The 20,779-nt window shown below is 40.7% G+C and overlaps 2 protein-coding genes across 4 annotated transcripts in view; one reads left to right on the top strand and one right to left on the bottom strand.

Annotated features, from left to right (window-relative positions):
* Positions 1–9,376, bottom strand: part of ACAD11 (acyl-CoA dehydrogenase family member 11) — a 34,188-nt gene extending 24,812 nt beyond the window's left edge. Inside the window, exons 1-7 of the mRNA XM_049817052.1 lie at positions 9,240–9,376; positions 7,202–7,301; positions 6,843–6,968; positions 5,033–5,194; positions 4,409–4,573; positions 2,679–2,826; positions 1,938–2,059 (exon numbers count right to left, since the gene is read on the bottom strand). Coding sequence (XP_049673009.1) covers positions 1,938–2,059; positions 2,679–2,826; positions 4,409–4,573; positions 5,033–5,194; positions 6,843–6,968; positions 7,202–7,301; positions 9,240–9,376 — 960 coding nt within the window. The remainder of the gene's footprint in view (positions 1–1,937; positions 2,060–2,678; positions 2,827–4,408; positions 4,574–5,032; positions 5,195–6,842; positions 6,969–7,201; positions 7,302–9,239) is intronic.
* A 298-nt stretch (positions 9,377–9,674) lies between these two features.
* On the top strand, positions 9,675–20,428 carry UBA5 (ubiquitin like modifier activating enzyme 5). Of its 3 annotated transcripts, XM_049817063.1 has the most exons (12): positions 9,676–9,917; positions 11,067–11,112; positions 11,204–11,293; positions 12,471–12,580; positions 13,005–13,091; positions 13,609–13,693; positions 14,539–14,643; positions 14,821–14,948; positions 16,143–16,278; positions 16,757–16,832; positions 17,564–17,670; positions 18,240–20,428. In XM_049817063.1, exons 1-12 carry the CDS (start codon positions 9,772–9,774, stop codon positions 18,321–18,323), a joined length of 1,200 nt encoding a protein of 399 aa, XP_049673020.1. In that variant the 5' UTR covers positions 9,676–9,771; the 3' UTR covers positions 18,324–20,428. The 3 variants fall into 3 exon arrangements, with proteins under 3 accessions (XP_049673021.1, XP_049673020.1, XP_049673022.1); XM_049817064.1 differs by lacking the exon at positions 18,240–20,428 and having other exon boundaries at positions 9,675–9,917; positions 16,143–16,286; positions 16,764–16,832; positions 17,564–17,665; XM_049817065.1 differs by lacking the exon at positions 9,676–9,917 and having other exon boundaries at positions 11,091–11,112; positions 11,204–11,288.
* The last annotated feature ends 351 nt before the right edge of the window (positions 20,429–20,779 follow it).

Raw genomic sequence — 20,779 nt, forward strand, 5'->3', positions numbered from 1 at the left:
CTGACCTCGGTCTCTGCATAGGTGTTCCTCTCACATTCCAATCCCCTCATTCACTACAGGTTCCCCTTCTTAAATCTGTTCTCCCAGTGGCGCTACTACTGTCACTGATGGGCTCAGCCTTGGCCGGAGACGGGTCCAACTTGGAGCCAGGGAAGCTTCTAGCAGCTTCTCACAGAAGCCACCCCTGTGGCCAAAAACCCCACCACACAAACCAAAAACAGGTGTGCGCAAGAGAAAAAAAAACATACCCCAGCTAAACCAAACTAAAGGCAAATCACAAAAAGTAGCAGAGGAAAAAAAAGAAAAAAAGAAATGTCTGCACTACTGCAAGTAAACTCAGCCTGCCCCTTTGGGTGAATTGTCCAGCTCATAGTTTGCAAACAAGTTTCACCATGTCTAGTGCACACAGGTGACTCATGGGGGGGTTACAAAAGCCACCCAGCCTTGGATTGCCTTGAGGCCCTGTCTCTCTGCAGAGGGGAGCTGTGTAGACAGCTTAGCCCTGGGTTTTCTGATAAACCCTAAACTAAACAGGGCAGTGGCTGCACCATTCAAAGAACCAAAACCTGAACTGAGCCTTGAAATCCCTTAACAAATAGTATGCCCTGAGTCTCAATCCAAGTTTCAGCTTTGGTTTCAAATGACAACCTTGTGTATTCAAACAACTACAGACCAGCAAAGGAAAGATAAGAGGAAACTCCACTCAGATATATGTAATCCATTTAGGCATATATCATAATCCACTCAGACATAGTCATACACACCATTCCACAAGTCAGGGGATAAAAACCCTAAGATTCAGGTTGAAAATGGAGGAGTCACTTCTCCAACTATACAGTTGGCTTGTGAAGGAAACCCTTCCTCCCCTTGATCGGGACGCCAGTCGAGGTAACTTCCCTGGGACTGAAGCCCTTACCTGGAGGGGTAAGTGAATATTGTTTATGCTTTAAGTTTGTAAATGCGTGTGTGCTTGTGGTTGTCTGTGAATCGCTTGTGGTTGTAATAATCTACTACTCTTGCCTTAAAAAATTGCAATAGCGCATTCCTCCACTGTATCTGTAAAACCTGCAATAGTGGCGTGTTAAGTCTGTAAGTAAAGTTCAAATAAATCATTTACCTGAACCTTGCAGCTAAGTCTGCGAGTGAAGTTCAAGTCATTTGCTTGAACCTTGCAGTTAAGTCCTTTTCCATCACATTACCCTTAAGCCAACCAACAACAGTACACACCTGTGATTATAATTAACTACCCACATACACACTCTTACTCCAAATCAATACCAGGTACCTTATCCCACATTAGGTATGCAGATCTCATGCTGCAACTCATTAAAATATACTTATGTCCTACAAAGGCTGAATATCTAATTAAACTGTTACTTCTGTTAACAATGAATCAAGGAAACTTATTTTCTCCCATAATCACATCTCAGGATTGGTCTCCTATACTCATAACAAGCTGAGTTCACAACACACCCTTTTTCATCTGTGGGTGGCACCAACAGGATCTTATCTATCTATCCTGCTACCTACTTTCATGAAAGCTGCAGAAACTTAGAAAGATCTTTGTTTCTCTGTAACACAGGATTTAAATTAGCCAGAGAGTGCAAAAAGGTAATGACAAAACTGCCTGCATACTGGAACATCAGTAAGAAAAATCCACATATCCACTTTTTTTTGTAAAAACGTAAACATTTTTTCATAAATCCTGCTCTCCTAAGAAGTTAGCTGTGTCTAACACAATGTATTTTATGTAGCAAGAATTCCATCTTAGAGAGTTATCAGTCATAAGCATCTAAGATACTGCTTCTAAAGGAACAAACTGAAATACAATGGTTCCGGTAATTTTTAAAATATTATTCATATGTTGAACAAGTATTACCGACTACAAATACTCATAATAAAATTATGTGACATTTCAGCAAATGTGAGTGTATTACCTGGGATATTGCTGCCATTTTAAAATATGACAAAGCAAGAAAAAAATTAAAGTTGGATAAAGTAGTGCTAACACCCTGGCAGCGGCAGTAAATGGAAACCAGTTCTTCAAATGAAGGAGTTTCTACAAAAAAAAAAAAACCAAAATATTTTAGAATACTCAACATTTTCTATGATTTTTTCCACCTTATTCTTCAAACATTTGAACAGCTTTTCAGCTTTATGAGATATTCCATTTACATAGTCAAAAACATGATTTATCTTTTCTCATGACCTAAATGTGATATGAAGAGCCAAAAGGAAATAGGAGTTGTCAGAATTCCAGATACACATAACACTTCCTACCACCCCTCATCTCCACTCCACTCAGGAAATCAATAATTAATTTCACCACCACACAGGGAGGGGTAGGGGGTAGGGTGGGGGGAGGTGTGTGGTTTGTTGTTTTTTTTTAAATAAATGATAAATTTACATTTAAATTCCAGTTTTCTTCCATTATCTCTAAGAAAGGTTCAAAATAAACTTTTACAGAAGTCACATACTGTGGCTAAGCCACAGCTTGTTAAAACAGGACTACCATAAACCTATCAGCGTGTTGCCTACAATGACGAAAACTATGGAAAAGTTCAAGTGCAAAATGATGTGGTTATTAATTTAACTTTTTATTGTTGTTTATAAAGGTAACATATCAAATAGAAATCAACCCTAGAATTAATTTCCACAAAAATATTACAGTTTCATACCTATGGTGTCTTTGAAACCCAAGATAGCTCCTTGACCGAAGTCCTTATTAGATGTAGGCCAAAAGTAGAACATAGTGGCATATGCTAAATCTGCTAAAGGATGACCAACAGTTGAAAGTTCCCAGTCCAGCACTGCCAAAACACGAGCCTTTAAGAAAAATAAAAACCTCGAGTGAGTGCTAGAAGATAAATTCTCCCCATCCACAAATGCACAACCCACTTAACATCCAACAGCTCTATGCAGTTACTATATGTTTAAAATTAAAAACACGCACTGTACCTGTCTACAGCAAAACCAGTTCCTTTTAGCACTATGTAAGGATCTGCAGGAAATTAACATTCACATAGTAGCAGAAAACCAGGCATTTTTCCAAAGAAAATCTGTTTTAAATTCTACATTTTTTGAGTAGCATTCCTCCTGCCAGAAACTTCTAAACTCTTCTAGTCAAAATATGATTGAAATAAGATATCCTAAAGAACAGTAGTATTGACAGTTGGGGTGTTTCTGCTTCCAGTCCTGTTGCACAGATACTCACAGACCATGCATTAAAACCCCTAATTTATCACAATATTATGCATAGATTAACACTTACATGCAGAACTGAATTGCCTAAACAGGACAGTCAATCACTGCCCAGACAATGACATGAGCCTCTGCTGCAAGCATCCTTGCAGTGGTGTCTTCAGCTGGATGGGTTAAGACTCCCCAAACTGTCATTCTGATGAATTCTTATAATCCAGCTGGCCTGTCATCCTGAACAACCCCTCCAGTCTACTCATGATCCACGGCTACTTGAACTACGTGCAAAAGACTTTCCTACACAGTCATCCCTGCATATACAGGAACAGTTTCCACAGATTATTTAAAATTACCTATATACAGTTTGGTCAATTCTTTCAACTACTTCAGGAACAGCTGGGAGAGTCCCTGAGACTGCTCAGGGAGTCAATCAGCACATTTAAGCCTACAAACAGCGTCTAGCAACTAATCTATGCGTAACAGCGGGAATCCCTGGGATCTGTTGCTCTGTTGTGAATCAGGCATTGCAGAGTCTTGGTTACAAATCCCAGGCATATCTTCTGGTCACAACACAGCAAATAGCATGGACAAAAATAATGAAAATGCAATTATGTCAATAGACAGGTAACACACGTTACTTCCACAAACTGGGGGGGGGGGGGGGGGGGGATAAAAAAATAATTATCCGTTTCCCTGAAGATGAATGAGGAACTTTCAGGGGTCTCTGTGATCTACATAAGCTCCCCAAATAATCAGCTTTGGCAGATTTTTATTTGCTTCCACTAGTATCACATATCATGCATTCAGATCCTGTTCCAAAAGCCATTGTTGTTAACTGAAGCCATGCCACAGATTTCAATGGGCTTTGCATCAGATGCTCATACAGTTTAATGAAGTGAGCCTTCAGTATGTCCTTAAGTTGCACTGAATTCAATAGGATTTATGCATATAAAATGTTTTGTTCCTGGACTTTGAAGTAGGGGCGAGAGCTAATGAATCAATTGAGTAACTAGCTCCTGCAATGAAAACCAGGACTGTATTAGTCACCTCAACACCATACACAGACTATAGAGAAGAGTTAAGCTTTCTACTGTTCCTTTCAAAGATGTATCATGCGCTAAAATGCCCACATGTGTCTCATTACACAGCAGGAGTACAAAAAAATGGAGGACCAAAAACTACTAAACATACAGAAACATGCTTCAAATACCTCTGTTGGGTGGAAGATGATGTTATCTATTCTAAAGTCCCCATGAATCAGGCTTTCTTCATTATCATCAGGTGGCAAGTTGTTTGCTAACCACTCAGCCAGCTTGTTCATGGCAGGAATAGCTGTAGGAGCAGCTGCCTCATACTGTCTCTTCCAAGTTGATACCTAAAGAAATATGAACACTTCAATGGATTTTCCAACTGATTCACAAGTTTTTCAAGAGCCCAAAATTCTGAAGCGCATGCTTCTGGACTTTGACTATTGCCACGTTACCTCTAAATTCAGTAAAACCCAGTACCTTTGCATTTGCAGATGTGAACTGTGAGATCAAAAGATGCAATGAAGACCACCTCTATTTTCTACTTCAATCCTATTCACATAGCCTAAATCTAATATTATTCCAAAAGCAAATTAATACCATTCTCCAAGTATAGCATTACAGAATTTATCTGAATGTAGTAGTAACTTTATACTGTGCATAAATAATTGAAATACACGAAGGTGTTTAATAGCTAAAATATGATGGTTACTTTTACAAATAGTTAATAATTAACAATTTAGCCTGCAAATCAAATAAATCTTCAAAGACCTGACAAAACAAGAGAATTTTTTGAAGAGCTGTACCTGTCTTCTGCAGTATCCTGGACCTCTACCATATCCTTGGAGACCCAATGACTGTAAATCAAAAGAGTGCAACAGCGCCAAAGTTTCTATCATTGCAATATACAAAGCAGAACGCTCTGCTGGGCCCACTTCAGGCATTGAGATGTCTCGGAAGATGCGACCCTAGAAACATCATAAATCAGATATTTGGTGGGATGTACGCATCAGATGAAGAGAAGTAAAGCTACACATTTCAGGAGGAAAAACAAATGTAGTGAACCAACACAACCTATGCAATCAAAAATGCCTTCCTCACTTACTTTTTTCCTTGCCCAGGACAGATGAAGGGATTCACAGTAATCTCATATCATCAGTATAAAGTATATCTATTGGAAGGCAATTAAAATAACATATACATTCAGTAGATGAAAGTTGGAATTAGAGCACTCAAACCAGATATCCTCCAGCTTGAAAGTACCAGGAAAAAACCAACTGTTGCTGTATTGTGTCTAACAGCTAACTTCTGGAAAAAATATCAGTTAAGACCTTGGGGAGGGGCAGGCAGGGAGGGGAGGGGAATGGGTGGGTTCTATGTATAAAGAGGCAAACAATCCAAAGAAATTCACTTGCATTCTCCTTAAAAGCAGTTTCTTATGTGTAGAAGATGGGTGTGGTTTTCCATTTTCTCCTTTAATTTTGACCCTGCCAGTAACAGATTGGAAAAGACAGACTCTTCTCTCCTCTAAGTTACTCAATTTCACTGGTTCGCATGATGGCTTCAATATATTTACACAGCTAAAGCATCAATAGAACTTTTTTGCTGAAAGATTCCGCCTAACAAATCTAGAAATCAGATTTTGTATTGTGTAATAGTTTATTCAACACAATAAACATATGATTGTTTTCTAAATACACAATGTATTTGTTAAAAACAGTGCACTGCTGTCCATATTAGAATGGATAGACTGTAAATTTACATCCTTAGAAATGTAAATATATCAGTAGCAAGGTTTCTCATTAAGAAATAACTTCGTTCTAGTCAAAACCAGAAAAATTCTCCATCTTTAAGGTAAGAAAATTGCTTCAAATTCTTCACAGCTTTTACATTTTATTACTCTTGATTCATGGTTTTTGTAGGAAGGTTAACTTAATCTCCAGGAAGCGGCCCACAAACTCTTACATTTCTAATTTCCCCATGAATCTGATGATAGAGTAGGATGCAATGAAAGAGGTCTGAATTCAAATCCTCCTCCCACAGGAAAAAAAAAGACATGATACAGCAGACTTACGCTCAGAATGACCAAAATCTAACAGAAACAGTATATTCAGCTACGGCACTCCCAGAGTGATGGGCTATGGAGAGAGCTACGCAATGTTCTTTCCGAAACTAGTGTTTGAGCTGGAATCCTGCTTGGTTTTCAAGAAAAGGTGATTGTATGTAGATTCCTATCTTCAGTACTAAACAGGTCCCAGGATATCCAAAGATTCAATATAACTTCATAGCCTGATTGTTCTCCCTCTGACTTGTGTATGCTTTTCACAGAAGTAATATTGCCTCATTTCAAGACATCCTTCTGAGAGCTCAAAACAAGAGCAAGAGGTTAAATATTGAGCTGAAAATTTTGACAAAGTGGGAAATAAGTCCTGGAGAAGCTGAAATCAGTGACAATCTTTGATAGCTAGCATTTTTTAAAAATATCAGAGGGTTATTTATGTTTATATCACAAGGCATAGTAAATGATGAATAAGACTCTAACAGAAAAGTGTTAAACAATTTAAAAGCAGCTTGTAGTAGGGAGAAGGAAAAAATCTTTCACATTGGAGGACCAACCTGCACATGCTGCATTAAATAAAATTCTGTTCCAATGATAGAAATGTCACTGCAATACAACAGGGGCTCAGGCACCGGAAATCCAGCTGAAAATAAGGCTTTCTGCACACGATACTCTCTATCGATCTGAAGAAGACACAGAACTTAGGTTCAATGAAAAGCTCCTAAACATAAATGAGTACAGTGAATGACAATATATCCTCTCAAATGTTTATTTATGCGTCTACCACAGAAGACCAGAAATGATCCAGTAATTCATTGCATTTCTAGACACATTCAACAATGTGCAGCACCATCATGTACAGGACTTAGCCACCTGCATACAAAGTGTTTGGAGCTTGCTGAAGAACATTACTTACCTTGTGAGCCCTAGGTAGAAGAGGGCCATGGGGCTTCTTCCTGAGCACATAAGCCTGCCCACCCTTCTGAAGATAAAAGGTTGGATTTGACTGGCCTGAGCTACAAAGAGAAAGCTTATAATTACTTGCGAATTCAAGTACTTACACATTTGCAAACTTTTAACAGAAATGATGCAAATGCACTGTGACGTGGCCTGAACAAAATGGCAAGACAGAGGAAAATGTTCTTCTCAAGAGCTGCTTTTCTTTTTTTTTTTTTTTTCCAAATACAGTCCTACAAGGATGCAAGTGATAGCCTACAAAACCGGAAGTCAGAAGTTCTACTCCTACCTATAAAAAAGATGTCTTCTTTCACTGCAGAGAGGTCACAGATACTCAATTTGTTCTCCTGTGAAACGGAGATTTACCTCTCCTCCCTAAAGATACATCCTTAGTATTTTCAAGGTATGCAGTAAATACTAACTTTAAAGCTTTCTGATTTGGAGGAAATTAAACAGAGCAGAATTCACACTAGCCAACAACTGTATCTGTCCTTTGGCGAGCTGTATTTTGAACATCGTAAGCATAGAGAAAGCTCTCCAAATAATTGAGGAATTCTAGTACCAAGCCTCACTGTATACTAGCCTGATCATCACATACATATGCTACACTTAAGGGACCGCCTATAGTAACTGCAAAGTTTGACAAAGAATCACAGGCATCAGACCTTTCAATCACATACACATGTAAAAGAGAAGGACAACCTAGTTAAACCCTTCACAACACCTTCTCAATCGTATCCCAATCAAGCTCATTGATCCTTATTTTCCTCAAGGCTCTGTGCCATTAATCTACAGGCCTTCCTCTCCTCATTCCAGATAATTTTTAAGATGCATTCCAACCTAGTCCAATAAAAGATTAGAAAACCACCAGAAAATAATAATCTAGTGAACTTTTGCCCTCATGCTCCCCACAACATTTCCATTCTCCCCAAGGCGGCCAGGGCATAGTCCGTAATGCAGTTTAACAAGCGTTCTGCACAGACAAATACTCTGCCTGGCACAACAGAGATTTAGATTGGTGGAAGCCTTGAAGTGCAACCTCAAGACAAACAAAGTAGTAAAAGCACAAATACTGGCAATTCTTTAGCAGATTTTACCATTAGCTACTCTCCTGAAGCCCCTCCTAAAGTTTCCTCAGTTGAAGTACATATGAGTTGTATAGCTGGGGATGTTTTACGTTTGCATTAGAAGACAGTGAAAAATGGTTTACTGTTTCTTACTGATAGCCGCAGATAAAGCAGTCGACATCATGTTTACAAAGGAGCCGATACGTATTTTCGCAATAACTTAACTTCCAATCGTTATCTCCTGATACTAGGTCACGCAGCCACACCACTTATTTGCTTAATGCAAATAAAGTAGACGTTCTGTCCAACAGCGACTTTGGAGCCTGGGCCTAGCACCTCACTGGCACAGCGCATTGCTCTCCGGGTGTTAACGGGAATCTCAGCACAGCGTTACACTGTTTGCATCGATTTGCTTACCCGGAGATAACCTCAGGCGCTTTAAATTGATTTCTTAAGCCACATATGTGCTTCTGGACATTATTATTTGCCGTGCAATTAAAGATCAATCACACAAACCGAGATTGACGAGCAGGCAACGGAGCTCACCGCGTACGCGTTTTTTCCGCGGACAGCGGGAAGCCCACCCAACGCGTCGCCCTCCTGCCGACGGCCAGCCGGGGCCGCAGGGTCTGTCCCCGCCAAAGGACACCTCGGCCGCCGGCGCTGACCTCTCCCGCCGGCCGAGGGGCCAGCCGTGCCCTCGACGGCCGCTGTCCGCCATCACCGGGGCAGAGGGGCCTGACTCTGGCCGCCGTTCCCGCCGGGCGGCGAGCAAAGCCGCGGCCCCTCTCCTCGCCCCGCAGGGGCGCGCACCCCCGGCGCCCGGGCTCTGGCTCCGCGCCTGAGGGCGACCCAGGGGCGAGGGCCCGCGCCGACAGCCACGGAGGCCGCCGCTCGCCCCTCTCGGCAGGGGAGCGGCCCGCCCGCTACCTGTACTGCCTGACAGCCAGAGGCCCCGCCGGCTGCCAAGCGAAGCCGGCCAGGCGGCCGCACAGGTACCGCTCCAAGCTGCCCTGGTCGAAGCGGTGCTGCCGCCGCACCTCGCTGCTGCCCGGCTCCCCCGCCATCCCGGCGCCCGCCCACCGCCCCGCCACTCCCCTCACGGAGGCGAGGTGCCCCGCCCCGCCCCGCCCGCCGTCGCCGCCGCGGTGGCCGGAGGGCGGTCTGGTCCGTCAAGGAAAGAGTTCCCCGGCGGCGGGCCAGCGGGGCTCCCGGAGCCGGGAGGCTTCTCCCGGGGGCGGTGGTCGCTGCCCCGGCTGGCTCCTGCCCCGAGGCGCCGCCAGAGCCCTCGCGGCGCCCGCTGCCGGGCGGCAGGAGCCCCCCGCCCCGCTCCGCCCCGCTCCGCTCCGGCTGGGAACGCTCGCCTGAGGCGTCGGCGCGGGCAGGGGACGGCGCTCCCTGCCGCTCCCGGAAGCCGCCTCAGAGCGGGGAGACGTGTCGCTGCGGCGTTGCCGGCGCTGCCATGGCGGAGCCGGGCCGGCTTCAGCAGCTGGAGCGGCGTGTGCGGGAGCTGGAGGAGGAGCTGGCCCGGGAGAGGGGCGGCCGGCCGGCGCCGCGGGCCCGCATCGAGAGCATGAGCCCGGAGGTGACGGACTCCAACCCCTACAGGTGCGGCCGGGCTGAGGGGGTGCAGGAGGGACCCCCCGGGGGCGGGGGGCTGCGCCTGCGGGGACTGGGTTGTGGGGAGAGGGCCGGGGCTGAGCCGCGGGGAGGGGCCCCGGGCGCCGAGTCGGGACGTGGGGGGCTGGGGAGAAGGGAGGGCGGTGGGGTCCCCGGCCGTGGGTCTGGGTGAAGGGGAGGAGGCGTGTGGACGTGGGCGAGGCCAGGGAGGGCGGGGCTGGGTGTGCTGAGGGGGGCGTCGGGACGATGGTGAAGACCGGCGCTCTGCGGGGCGGAGGGGAGAGGTGCGCTCCGATTTCCCACCGCCTGGGCTGGCGGGGCCCGCACGTCGGAGTTGCTTTGTGTTACCTTCCTGTGTGGTACAGGGGGGGGGGGGAGAGAGAGGAAACTGTGAGGTTTTCAGCGAAGTTGCTAGTAAGTGGGGCGGGTGTTGGCATTACGTGAGGTCTTACTCTCACTCCTCAAACTTACCTGCGTTAGAGTTTGGTTTAGAGCAGTCTTGAGCATCTGGGACCCCTTCTAATGCTCAGCAGTTCTGGAAATCTGATGCTTCCCCCCCCCCCCCGCCCCCCGGATGAATTGCTTTAATACAAGTTGATACTTGTACCTTCATTGATACTTTCTATGAAAAAATACAATAACAGGATAAAACATTACTTTAAAATTCTTCCAGTTATCCTCACAACCTGATATTCTGTAGTTAATTTTTTTTAAAACATTATGTTGGAGCTAATCTAATCAAATTGATCAGAAAACAGTGGGAGAGTCTTCACTGGCCTGCTGCCATATGGTTCATTAAAGAAAAAAGTGTAGGCTTTCATTCTGTAAATCAGGGATTAATTTACAAAAATAGCTACGGATTCTCCTGCTTTCGTTGATGTTACTCGTACCATCTGAATAAGTCCATGAGTTTCTGCAGGGTTAGTACTCCGTTGCCGTTGCTCACAGGAAGGTATCTACTATCTCTTTTAGACTATCTAGCTGGCAGTCACAACTGCAGGGAAAACAGCAGGCTTGAGTTTGGTGCTTCGTGGGGCTATTTTTAAGGCAAAAGTGATTTTAAATATCTGAAAAGCAAAGTTGCTATTAGAAATGTAGAGAGCATTTTCCATATAACGTTGCTGTTTTCCTTTGTAGTCGATTGATGGCGTTAAAAAGAATGGGAATTGTCAAAGACTATGAGGTAGGATTCTGTCTGCATTAAAACAGCCTGCATATTTTCCCTGTGAGAACCACTTTCGATATACTGATCTGTATTTTATTTCTTTCTACAGAAAATCCGTACCTTTACAGTTGCAGTAGTAGGTGTAGGTGGAGTTGGCAGTGTGACTGCTGAAATGTTGACAAGGTGTGGCATCGGTAAGGTAATGAGAGTTTTCTTCTTCTGCCGCTTTATAGTAGATGGACCAGTCGTCTTCGTAAAGAGTTAGATTCGATTTCGCTCAGTTGATTTTGCCCAAACAAGAAAGTACTCAACCACGGCTCTTGGGTAAACATCACAAATGAAGAGTCTGTGTTTTTCTTATGCTAGTAGAATTGATTTACTTAGGGATTAATCCTGTATCATGTAGATGATTCTTGTTTGGATGCTTGTCTTCTCCGTGCTCTTATATGAGCCCATCTATCTAACCTTCATACTGGATTATTGCAAAAGGAAAACAAAATAAAGAAAAAGAAGGGAGTAACTCGCATAGAAGATTAAGTTGCATGTTATAAGAACAAGTTGATATTCATGAAATTGAAATGTGGTGGATGTCAAACATATTTTTATCACAAACATCAGTTCATCACGTGGCAGAGCTAAAAACTTAGCAGCAGTTAAAAATAATTTGGTGTGTGTAGAAATAACAAGAACCTCCAGAGTTAATAGAACAGGATTTTTCTTTAAAGAAGGAATTTGGGGAATGGCTTAGATGTTTGTATTTCCAGTCAAAGCTTGCCCATTTACTCTTGGAACTTTAAGAAGTTTCTTAATACAGAGGTGATGCAATTTTTTTATTGCAAAGTTTATTCTCCCTTCCTCTGAAGAAGCGTTTCCTGAAGACCAGCATCTTAGGCATAAGAAAGGACATTGGACAGTTGATTCAGAATTTATAATAATCAACATGTCTATGTATTATGTAGGTATTTTAAGTGAATTGGTTTTGAAGAACTACATGCCAAGACCAGTGAACAAAATTACACATTTCTAGTTAATACCATAACAGCAAGTAGGAATGTGACAACAGAGGTGATAGCATTCATGTAGATGATCTGTTGAATATTCTTAGTTTAGATCAAATGAACAGATTGCTTTTTATTAAGAGTGGTTTTCATGACTTAACAAATCCGTTCCTGGTGAACAGCAGCTAGAATTCAGTCTTTCATGTGCTTACAGTGTTGGTGCCTTTTGTATGTGAACCAATGGGATGGCGGGGGTGGTGGTTTGGTTGGGGTTTTGTTGGTTTCAGAATGAGTTTTGCTGTTTAAAATGCCTTGCCATGGTGCTGTGGTTGCAGAGTCCTTGGAGATTCACATATGTTAATACATTATTTATTATAGCTGCTTCTGTTTGATTATGACAAAGTGGAGTTGGCAAACATGAACAGACTCTTCTTCCAACCTCATCAAGCTGGATTAAGCAAAGTGCAAGCAGCAGAGCATACTTTGAGGTAAAACTTAGAGAAGTGGGTATCAAAATGTATTTACGCAGGATGCTGCTCCAGAAAACCGATGTTTCATTCTAAATCGCTTGTGAAGTGGCATGATCTAGTTTGGAAATTCTAGTATAAAATAGTTGTGGGAATGATTAATACTTTAAGGACATTTTTTGTACTGGCCAAAACCTCAGTGTAAGTCTTTTTAAGTATAACTAATTTTGTTCAGAAGTTTGGTATAAACTGTACCACTTTGGTATGTTGTGATTTTTATTTTTTTTTCCTCTCTCATCTAATCTGTGAATTTTTGACAAATACGGGTGTATTCTAGACTTCAGACTGGAAGACTAAAACTGTAGCAGCACTTGTGAAGTTAGGGAGTAGAATGCAAATTATCATTAGTTTTATTAACATTGACTCGTATTATCTCCTCCATAAGGAATATTAATCCTGATGTTCAGTTCGAAGTACATAACTACAACATCACAACACTGGACAACTTTGAACATTTCATGGATAGAATAAGGTAAAATCTCTCACCTTCTGCTGGCATATGGCTCTAAATACAGCCTCACATTTTTACTGTTGGGTTTTTTTCAATTTAATGACTTCCAATTGAAAGCCAGTGGGAAGTATGTATATATAAAGACACTTTGACTGCTTTGGAGTAGTTTCAGATATGCTTTATAGAATGAAGAAAGAAAATAGTTATTAGCGGATCTGACAGAGAAGTTCTGAAATAACTTTTCCCATTTGCAGTTATGTTGTAGAAAGATACAATTCTCTAATACTTTGTACTGTGAGAGTATACTATATGAAACTGCTTTTAATCTAAAATGCCCATATATTTAAATCCCAGCTTCAGCACACTGTTGTTTCTACTGTAGATCTAAGATGCTAGTTGTATCCTGTTCTGCATTTGCACAAGTTTTGTTAGAAATACACTTCCCATATGCTTCTGTACTCTAATGCAGCAAGTTGATTGCCATGTTGGTATTTTGTTCTGCCAGCAATTTCATGCAAACTTGTGATACTCGTTTCAGTAATGGTGCACTAGAGGAAGGGACGCCTGTCGATCTTGTTCTAAGCTGCGTGGACAACTTTGAAGCTCGCATGGCAATTAACACGGTAAGGCCATCAAAGGCATGAGCTTGTGGAAGCCTATTTTCTCCTATAAATAATGTTAGGAATTGTGGGGACTAGAGAAAAGACAGGACCTTACCAAGAATCTTCCAAGAAATTTCCTCCTTGGTTTAAGGAAGCAGAATCTGAGCTTTTACCCAGTTCTTACAAAACACATTCTATATGTATAAATACAACTACAGACTTCCAAGTTACTGGCAGCTGATGATTAGTAAAAGAGTTAAGTGTCATAATCCCTCTCTGTCCTTCCAAATTATCCTGTTTATATAAAGGTATTATCAAAGCCTGGTATGTTAAATCTTAACAAACTTTTTAAAGACTGTGTATAGCTAATTGTATACTTCATATGACTTTTTGTATACTAAAAATGCCTTAGGGCTATGTACTTAATCAAACTGCTTTTCTTTATAGTAGCAGCCAATGTAGGGTACATGCCAAATGCATGTTTTCTGTTAAGCTAACTTGATCCATAAATTGCACGCACTGGAGGCACACAGATCACTGTACCCTTGCCTTTACAAGTAGTTCATGCCGTTAGATTCTGTAGCGTACTAGTAACTGGATCACTAACGTCTGTGTGTGTTCAAAAATCTCAGATCCTCAGGAAAGCACAAAGGGTTGGCTTCACAGAGATAACTTTAATTTGTCCTTTGATAAAAATTTCTGTTCTGCCTTTTCATGTTCCTTTTTCTGATCATAGCTTTTTTTTGTCTCAAAGCAGGAAGATCAATGTGTTTAATTGCTCTCAATTTACAATGTGTTAGGTTTTGGTTTTTTTTCTTTTCATTAAACTTCTGCAGTGCTGATGTGTGTGTTTCTGTGTTTGTAAGGCCTGCAATGAACTTGGACAAATCTGGATGGAATCTGGAGTGAGTGAAAATGCAGTGTCAGGACATATACAGCTGATCATACCTGGTGAATCTGCTTGTTTCGCGGTATGCAGTGCTCTGCTGAATTGCTCATTTATCTTTTAAAGCGGGACTGGAAATATGAAGATTAGCTGGCTAGTGAATGTGATCCTGGCACAGCTGATGGAGTAGCTTAAAATTTTGTGTGATCTGTGGGGTTTTTTTAATACTTTTTTTAAACTTCATGTGTTTATTTCCCCTCAGTGTGCTCCTCCACTTGTAGTTGCTGCAAATATTGATGAGAAAACATTAAAACGAGAAGGAGTTTGTGCAGCTAGTCTTCCTACAACTATGGGTGTTGTGGCAGGAATTCTTGTACAAAATGTTCTGAAGTAAGTGACTGAGTTGTTGCTATTCAATGTAGAGCACACTAAGACAAAGAAACCTGAAGGAACATTTCATAATGATGGGTCCGCTTCTTTTTATATGTTTGTGGCATATTTCCTGAAAGTATTGGCATCATTGGACAGGGCTGAAATATATACTGCTCGAATCACTGGTGTGTTTACTTTGGAGCTGCTGTTTTTAGTAGAACTTTTCAGTGGTATGAAAATGTCTTCAGAGTTTTCCTAAGAATTTCTCTTACTGTGTACGCACGCTCACAGTTTTTTCTTAGTTCTGCGTTTAAACATGCTCCCATTTGACATCACTAAATTATAGACAAAAAATGCTACAGTGTTGACTTGTCTTTGAAATTTTGTACCTGGACAAAGAATAAATAATTTCTCTTGCAGTGTTTGTATTCTAAAAACCTGAGGTGAATTAAAAATAGTTATATAGCAATACAACATATTTTAGTATTTTCAAAAAGTACTGTCACATGACTGCAACTGCTGAAAGAACTGCATGTATCAGCAAGGAAAATATTTGAACAACTTTGTACTCAGTTTCAAAATGATACACTGTGTTTTACAAGCATCTTTGAGAATAGGATCTTATTTAGCCTGTTCTTAGCATTAGCTTGGTTTTGTCAGTTATCCTAAAATTTCTAGTTACAAAGAATACAAGTACTGTTTGCAAGTGTGCCTAAAAACAACAAAACTCCATTTTCAGCTGTGCAGAGAGGTACTATACAGAATTGCACAGCAGCATGTGTTTTTTCTTTAATGAAGAATGCAAACATTGCAGCTTAATTTAAATCTTTATTTTCATTGCAAATCTGACCCTACAGTAAAGATGATTAAACTGGTTCTGATGAGGTGTTGAAAACTCTCCTGTTGAAACACTCAGGTGCCCTGTATTACAAAAACTGCTTACGTATTGCTCTGAACATATTTTTTTCTGAGACTGTAGCTGACTTGTTCTCACACACTCACAGCACAAGAGGACCAGGTTCTATGTTGATGTAGTTATGGTGTTGCAGGTGACTACAGCTTATTTTAAGACAATTACAGTAACTTTTTGCAACTTCACTAGTGTGAAAGTGTATTCTAAAAGTTCTTTGAGGAAAAAATATTCCTTCAGCAACTGAATTTTTAGGTTTGCACCTGTATATAAGGGCCTGCTTTCTCTGTTTGTATTTCTAGATACCTGTTGAATTTTGGTACTGTGAGTTACTATCTTGGTTACAATGCGATGCAGGATTTCTTTCCAACTATGTCTATGAAGCCAAACCCACAATGTAGTGACCAAAATTGCAGAAAACAGCAAGAAAATTACAAGGTAAAAATGTTTTGGATGTTGTTTTTTTGTTTGGGTTTTTTTTCCCCCTTTCTTAGTGTTAAGAACAAAGCAAGCTACAGATTTGTAGTAAAAGAAAGTTTTCTTTGCAACTCCAATTTTCAGCAGCCTTGTCTTCAAATGGTTGCACGTGTTTCTAAATTAGAAATACAGTACCTAAAGTTATCTTAAAGCAAAGGGTAGGCAGAATGGCTTGCATTCAGTTAGATAGTATTTTCTCCTACAGTAATTGCTCCACCTTTCTGGCAGTCATGTATTTTTGAGTGTTAATGGGTTTGTTTGTTTGTTTTTAACTTGCAGGTATTCTGCCTTTTTATGCCTAACCAAGATCTAAATGGTGACTGCATAACTTAAATGTTAAAAGAAGTGTGAATATTAGATTTGATCTTCTTTGCTATTGTTGAAAATTGGACTATTGTACATATTATGGTTTTTTTATGCTTTTGTGTTTTTCCTTCAGAAAAAAGAAGCTGCACGACCAAAACAAGAAGAAATTGAACAGGAAGAAGAAATAGTACACGAAGACAATGACTGGGGTAAGTCATCAGCTGGTCTCTGTTTTGGGTGAACACACCATAGGGTATGCAGGCTTCTGGTTCCTGTTTTTGCAACTTACGCTGCATTAATTACTGCTGTTTTTTCACAGCCTTTGACAGTAACATTAACACGGCTTGCTGATGTTTTTTTACTGTAATGCACAGGTTTTAGGCTCAAAATGTAACTGCCGTTTGAAATAAGAGAATGGTCTGAAGACAATATGAAAGATGTGAGGGGATGTATTCACTGTGTGTTCTTTTTAAATATATAACTAAAGAGCATTGGTCATTTCCGTAACCACTGTGCTGAGACATCCCGTGGGTTTTTATACTCCTCTGAGGGCTTTAAATTGGAAGGAATTGTTTTAAGGCATGGTGAGCGTGTTTTAAATAACCATTTCAAGAGTTGATATATACATTGTTTATTACATGATATGGAAAATAATCTTCACTTACCATTGGGAGAAGTGACCTCACCATAAGATTTAAATGGTAAGGACAAGGATGTCCTATAGGAGAAGTGCCATTTTTTGTCCATACGTTACTTGTATAGAACCATTTCGTATATTGTAAAGGGAAAATATTTTGTATTGATAATGGAATGAAGTAGTTGGAAGTGAAGGCCGCCTTTTCTGCTTTTTTCTTTTATTTTGGAAAAGTCGCTACCATTTTCCTCTTACTGTGATAACATGGTGATTAAAGAACTTTTTATTCTAACTTTTAATGCAAAGGCATCGAATTAGTATCAGAAATTTCAGAAGATGAGCTGAAGGCTGCATCTGGCCCAGTACCTGAGCTTCCTGAGGGAATTACTGTAGCATATACTATCCCAAAAAAGGTAATGTATTTATTCTTTATCAATTTTTGAAATACATATTGTAGATTATAATACCAGCCACTTCAGTTGCCCTTTAAACCTGAAGTAAAATTCCATCTTGAACAATTCCTGTGAAACTGTACCTCAGTATATCCAATTGGTGCCTTCTACAGTCCAGTTTTGTGTTTCTGTGAAATACATTTCTTCAGGTATGGATGCTACTGTGAACGTGGTTTTCAGGCAACAGGAATGAATGTATTGGGGGGCTGGGGGAAGGAAAACAAATGTGAATTTCTCAGTTGATGTTTTGGTGACTGATTTTTACTGTATTTTATCTTATAAAAGCTATATGTAGTCAAAGAGCAATGAGTATACCTGGGGAATATAGAATCTGTATCTATTGCAGCCAGAACATTCTAGGTTCTAGTCAGGATAGCTTACAATTTAAGCTTATGATCACTTATGCCTGATCTTGCAATTGAGTGCTTGGTTCTAGGCAAATGGTGTGGTATAATGGCAATAAAGCTTATTTCTGCGGAGTTTTTTGTTTGCTGTTTTTGTTGCCAACTTTTTCTTCCTGTTCCTAATAGGAAGAGAATTTGGTAACTGAGGAAACAGTAGCAGAGTCTGAAGAAAGCCTGGAAGAACTCATGGCCAAAATGAGAAACCTGTAGCAAAACAAACACGAAGAACAACTTTTGGGAGTTTGGATTGATGTTGGATTTTGAGAAGACCAGACTTTTCTTTGTCATTACCTCCACTGAAGTGTATCGTTACATTTCTGCTGCGATGGAACTGTTACAGGGACAGGAAGGAAACACACTTAGGGTGTTTACGTTCTGTTGTCTGTTCACGTCTTTTAACATATGGAGTTGTGCTACTGTAAATTTTAATTTCTCAGCATTGCTAGTGTCCAGATATTCAGTAGAAAATAACAGGAGATGGATAAACTAATAAAAGCAGGTGCAGCACATTATATGCGGTATCATGTGCTGAGAACAGCATGCGGCGCAGAGGCAGTGAAGGACAACAGCTGCTGGAGAGGACCGAGTTGGTCAAGGGCAGGTGCTCCTGCCTCACTCACATTGCTGCTCCTGATTTTCCAGGCACTCGCCCCCATCGTTGTTCACTGGTCTCTCTAAATGCTTGCCCTGGACCGCACTGCGGTTACTTTTTCTGGGTAAACAGAACATTCCAGCCTTTTCATCTGCCTTAAATATCTATGGGATGGATTTTTTTTTTTAAACTTCCCTCATTTTATCAGTGGTTTACTACTGCTTCTTCTTAAATAGCTGCCAGTATGTCTTGTACGTGGTAGTGCTTTGAGTGTGCTGCAGCAAGGCAAAGTCTTTGGTTAGCAGGCAATTACACTAGGAGACTGGCTAGTAGCATGTCACCGTTTCAGCTGGCAGATTCTCTAAGAATTATCAGCAACACTGGAAGCAACAGGAGATTTTGTCTATCACTTTGAAAATCAAAATACTGTATTTTTGTTGGTTACTAGAAGTTTAGCTATGATTCTGATCTATCCCCATCATATGGGCTGTATTATGGAACATACTTCAGCTGAGCTTGCATAGGAAAGCTTCTAAAATTAGATGCTCTAAACTTTGTTTATTGTTGCAAATATCTTCAGTGCAATAGTTGAGCTATCGTATTTGTCTTGTAAATAATGCTAGTAAGGTCATGTTATCTATTAAATTATCACATTAACCTGACTTGTAAATGTACACATCCTGTCTTGCCCGTATCCCGCAGAACTGGAAGTACCAAATTTTGTCTACTGTGGGTGTCTAATCCAGAACTGGGTTATTACTTGAGTTTAGCTGAGAACATAAATTTTGGCCTTTGCACTATAATACAAATATTTCCAACTTGGGCTGTTCAAAAAACCTTTCCACACCATGATGCAGCCAACACAGAACCAGCTCATAATGGTAGCAGGATCTGACCAACATATAAACAGAGAGTAATATCATGGAGGTGCTTCTGGTTCTTAGGACAGCTGAATGAATACTTGCTTAGAAATCAAATGTGTTTTAACTAACGGTTACAAATGTCAAAATCTGTTTCCTCCACAGTTGACACTAATTATATTATTTACATAAAAATCATTTCTGAAGCTAGTGAGGGAGGTTAGGGGTAGGATTTGAGTGTGGTATATTATGCTGGAAAATGGAAGAGGTTTTTTTGGATGGAGTTCAGTTTTGGAGAAACCAGATTTTAGAAATGAACTGTAAAGAGGGATGGGAATAGAGTAATGAGATCATTAAAAAGGTACATACTTGAATCGGTGTCACTAAGTCTAAATTAGCTTGACCCAAGTGTCAGTTTAAGTGTTACTTACCTTTCTTTGTGACTTTACCTTTCTGTTGGGAACAGTAAAACTGAGGCATACGCCTGGGTCTGGAGATCCAGAGGCAAATGGCTGACTCATTCCTACAACAGCTCAGTTAATCTTGCCTCTTAACTACTTGGCTGACATGACTGCCATCACACAACTGACAGTTTTACAATAGGCAACTGCTTACCATTTTACTTCATTACAGTTTTATAAGCAAATTCATACACTTTTGGATGCCCTCTTACAGAGTATGTGAAATGGTTCTCATGTTACTTTCAGACTTTCAAGTTATATATACAGGAAGAATTCAAAATAATTAGAAAATACATTAAGGTCACTGTATGTGCCAATGGCTAAAATTACTTAAAAATAAACAGCATTAAAAAAAGCAGCTTTAAGGATCTTTTTTTAATTAAAAAGATATAAGTATATATTATACAAGTATGTTATAAAACATAATGGAAAATTTATGATGACTTCTTATGAACTAACAAAGCATATTGCAATGGTTTAGTCCAGCTTTGTTTACTTGGCAATCTTATAAAAGAAGCTTTCAGTTTTTACAGTGTCATGAAGGTTGAGATATTGATACTGTGACTGTATGATGAAATCTCCATTGAAACTGCTCACCTTCTGTTTTGAGGTGGGAGTTCTCCTACACCAAAGTATTCAGCATACACCAGATATACAAATTACTTCCTTTTTTTAATGTCCATGCTGTGCAACTACAGCTACATGAACAACTGTCTCGAGCACTGTGACTACAGCTGTGTAAGCTTGCAGCCA

The sequence above is a fragment of the Accipiter gentilis genome, chromosome 14 (assembly GCF_929443795.1).
Source record: "Accipiter gentilis chromosome 14, bAccGen1.1, whole genome shotgun sequence".
Lineage (NCBI taxonomy): Eukaryota > Metazoa > Chordata > Aves > Accipitriformes > Accipitridae > Astur > Astur gentilis.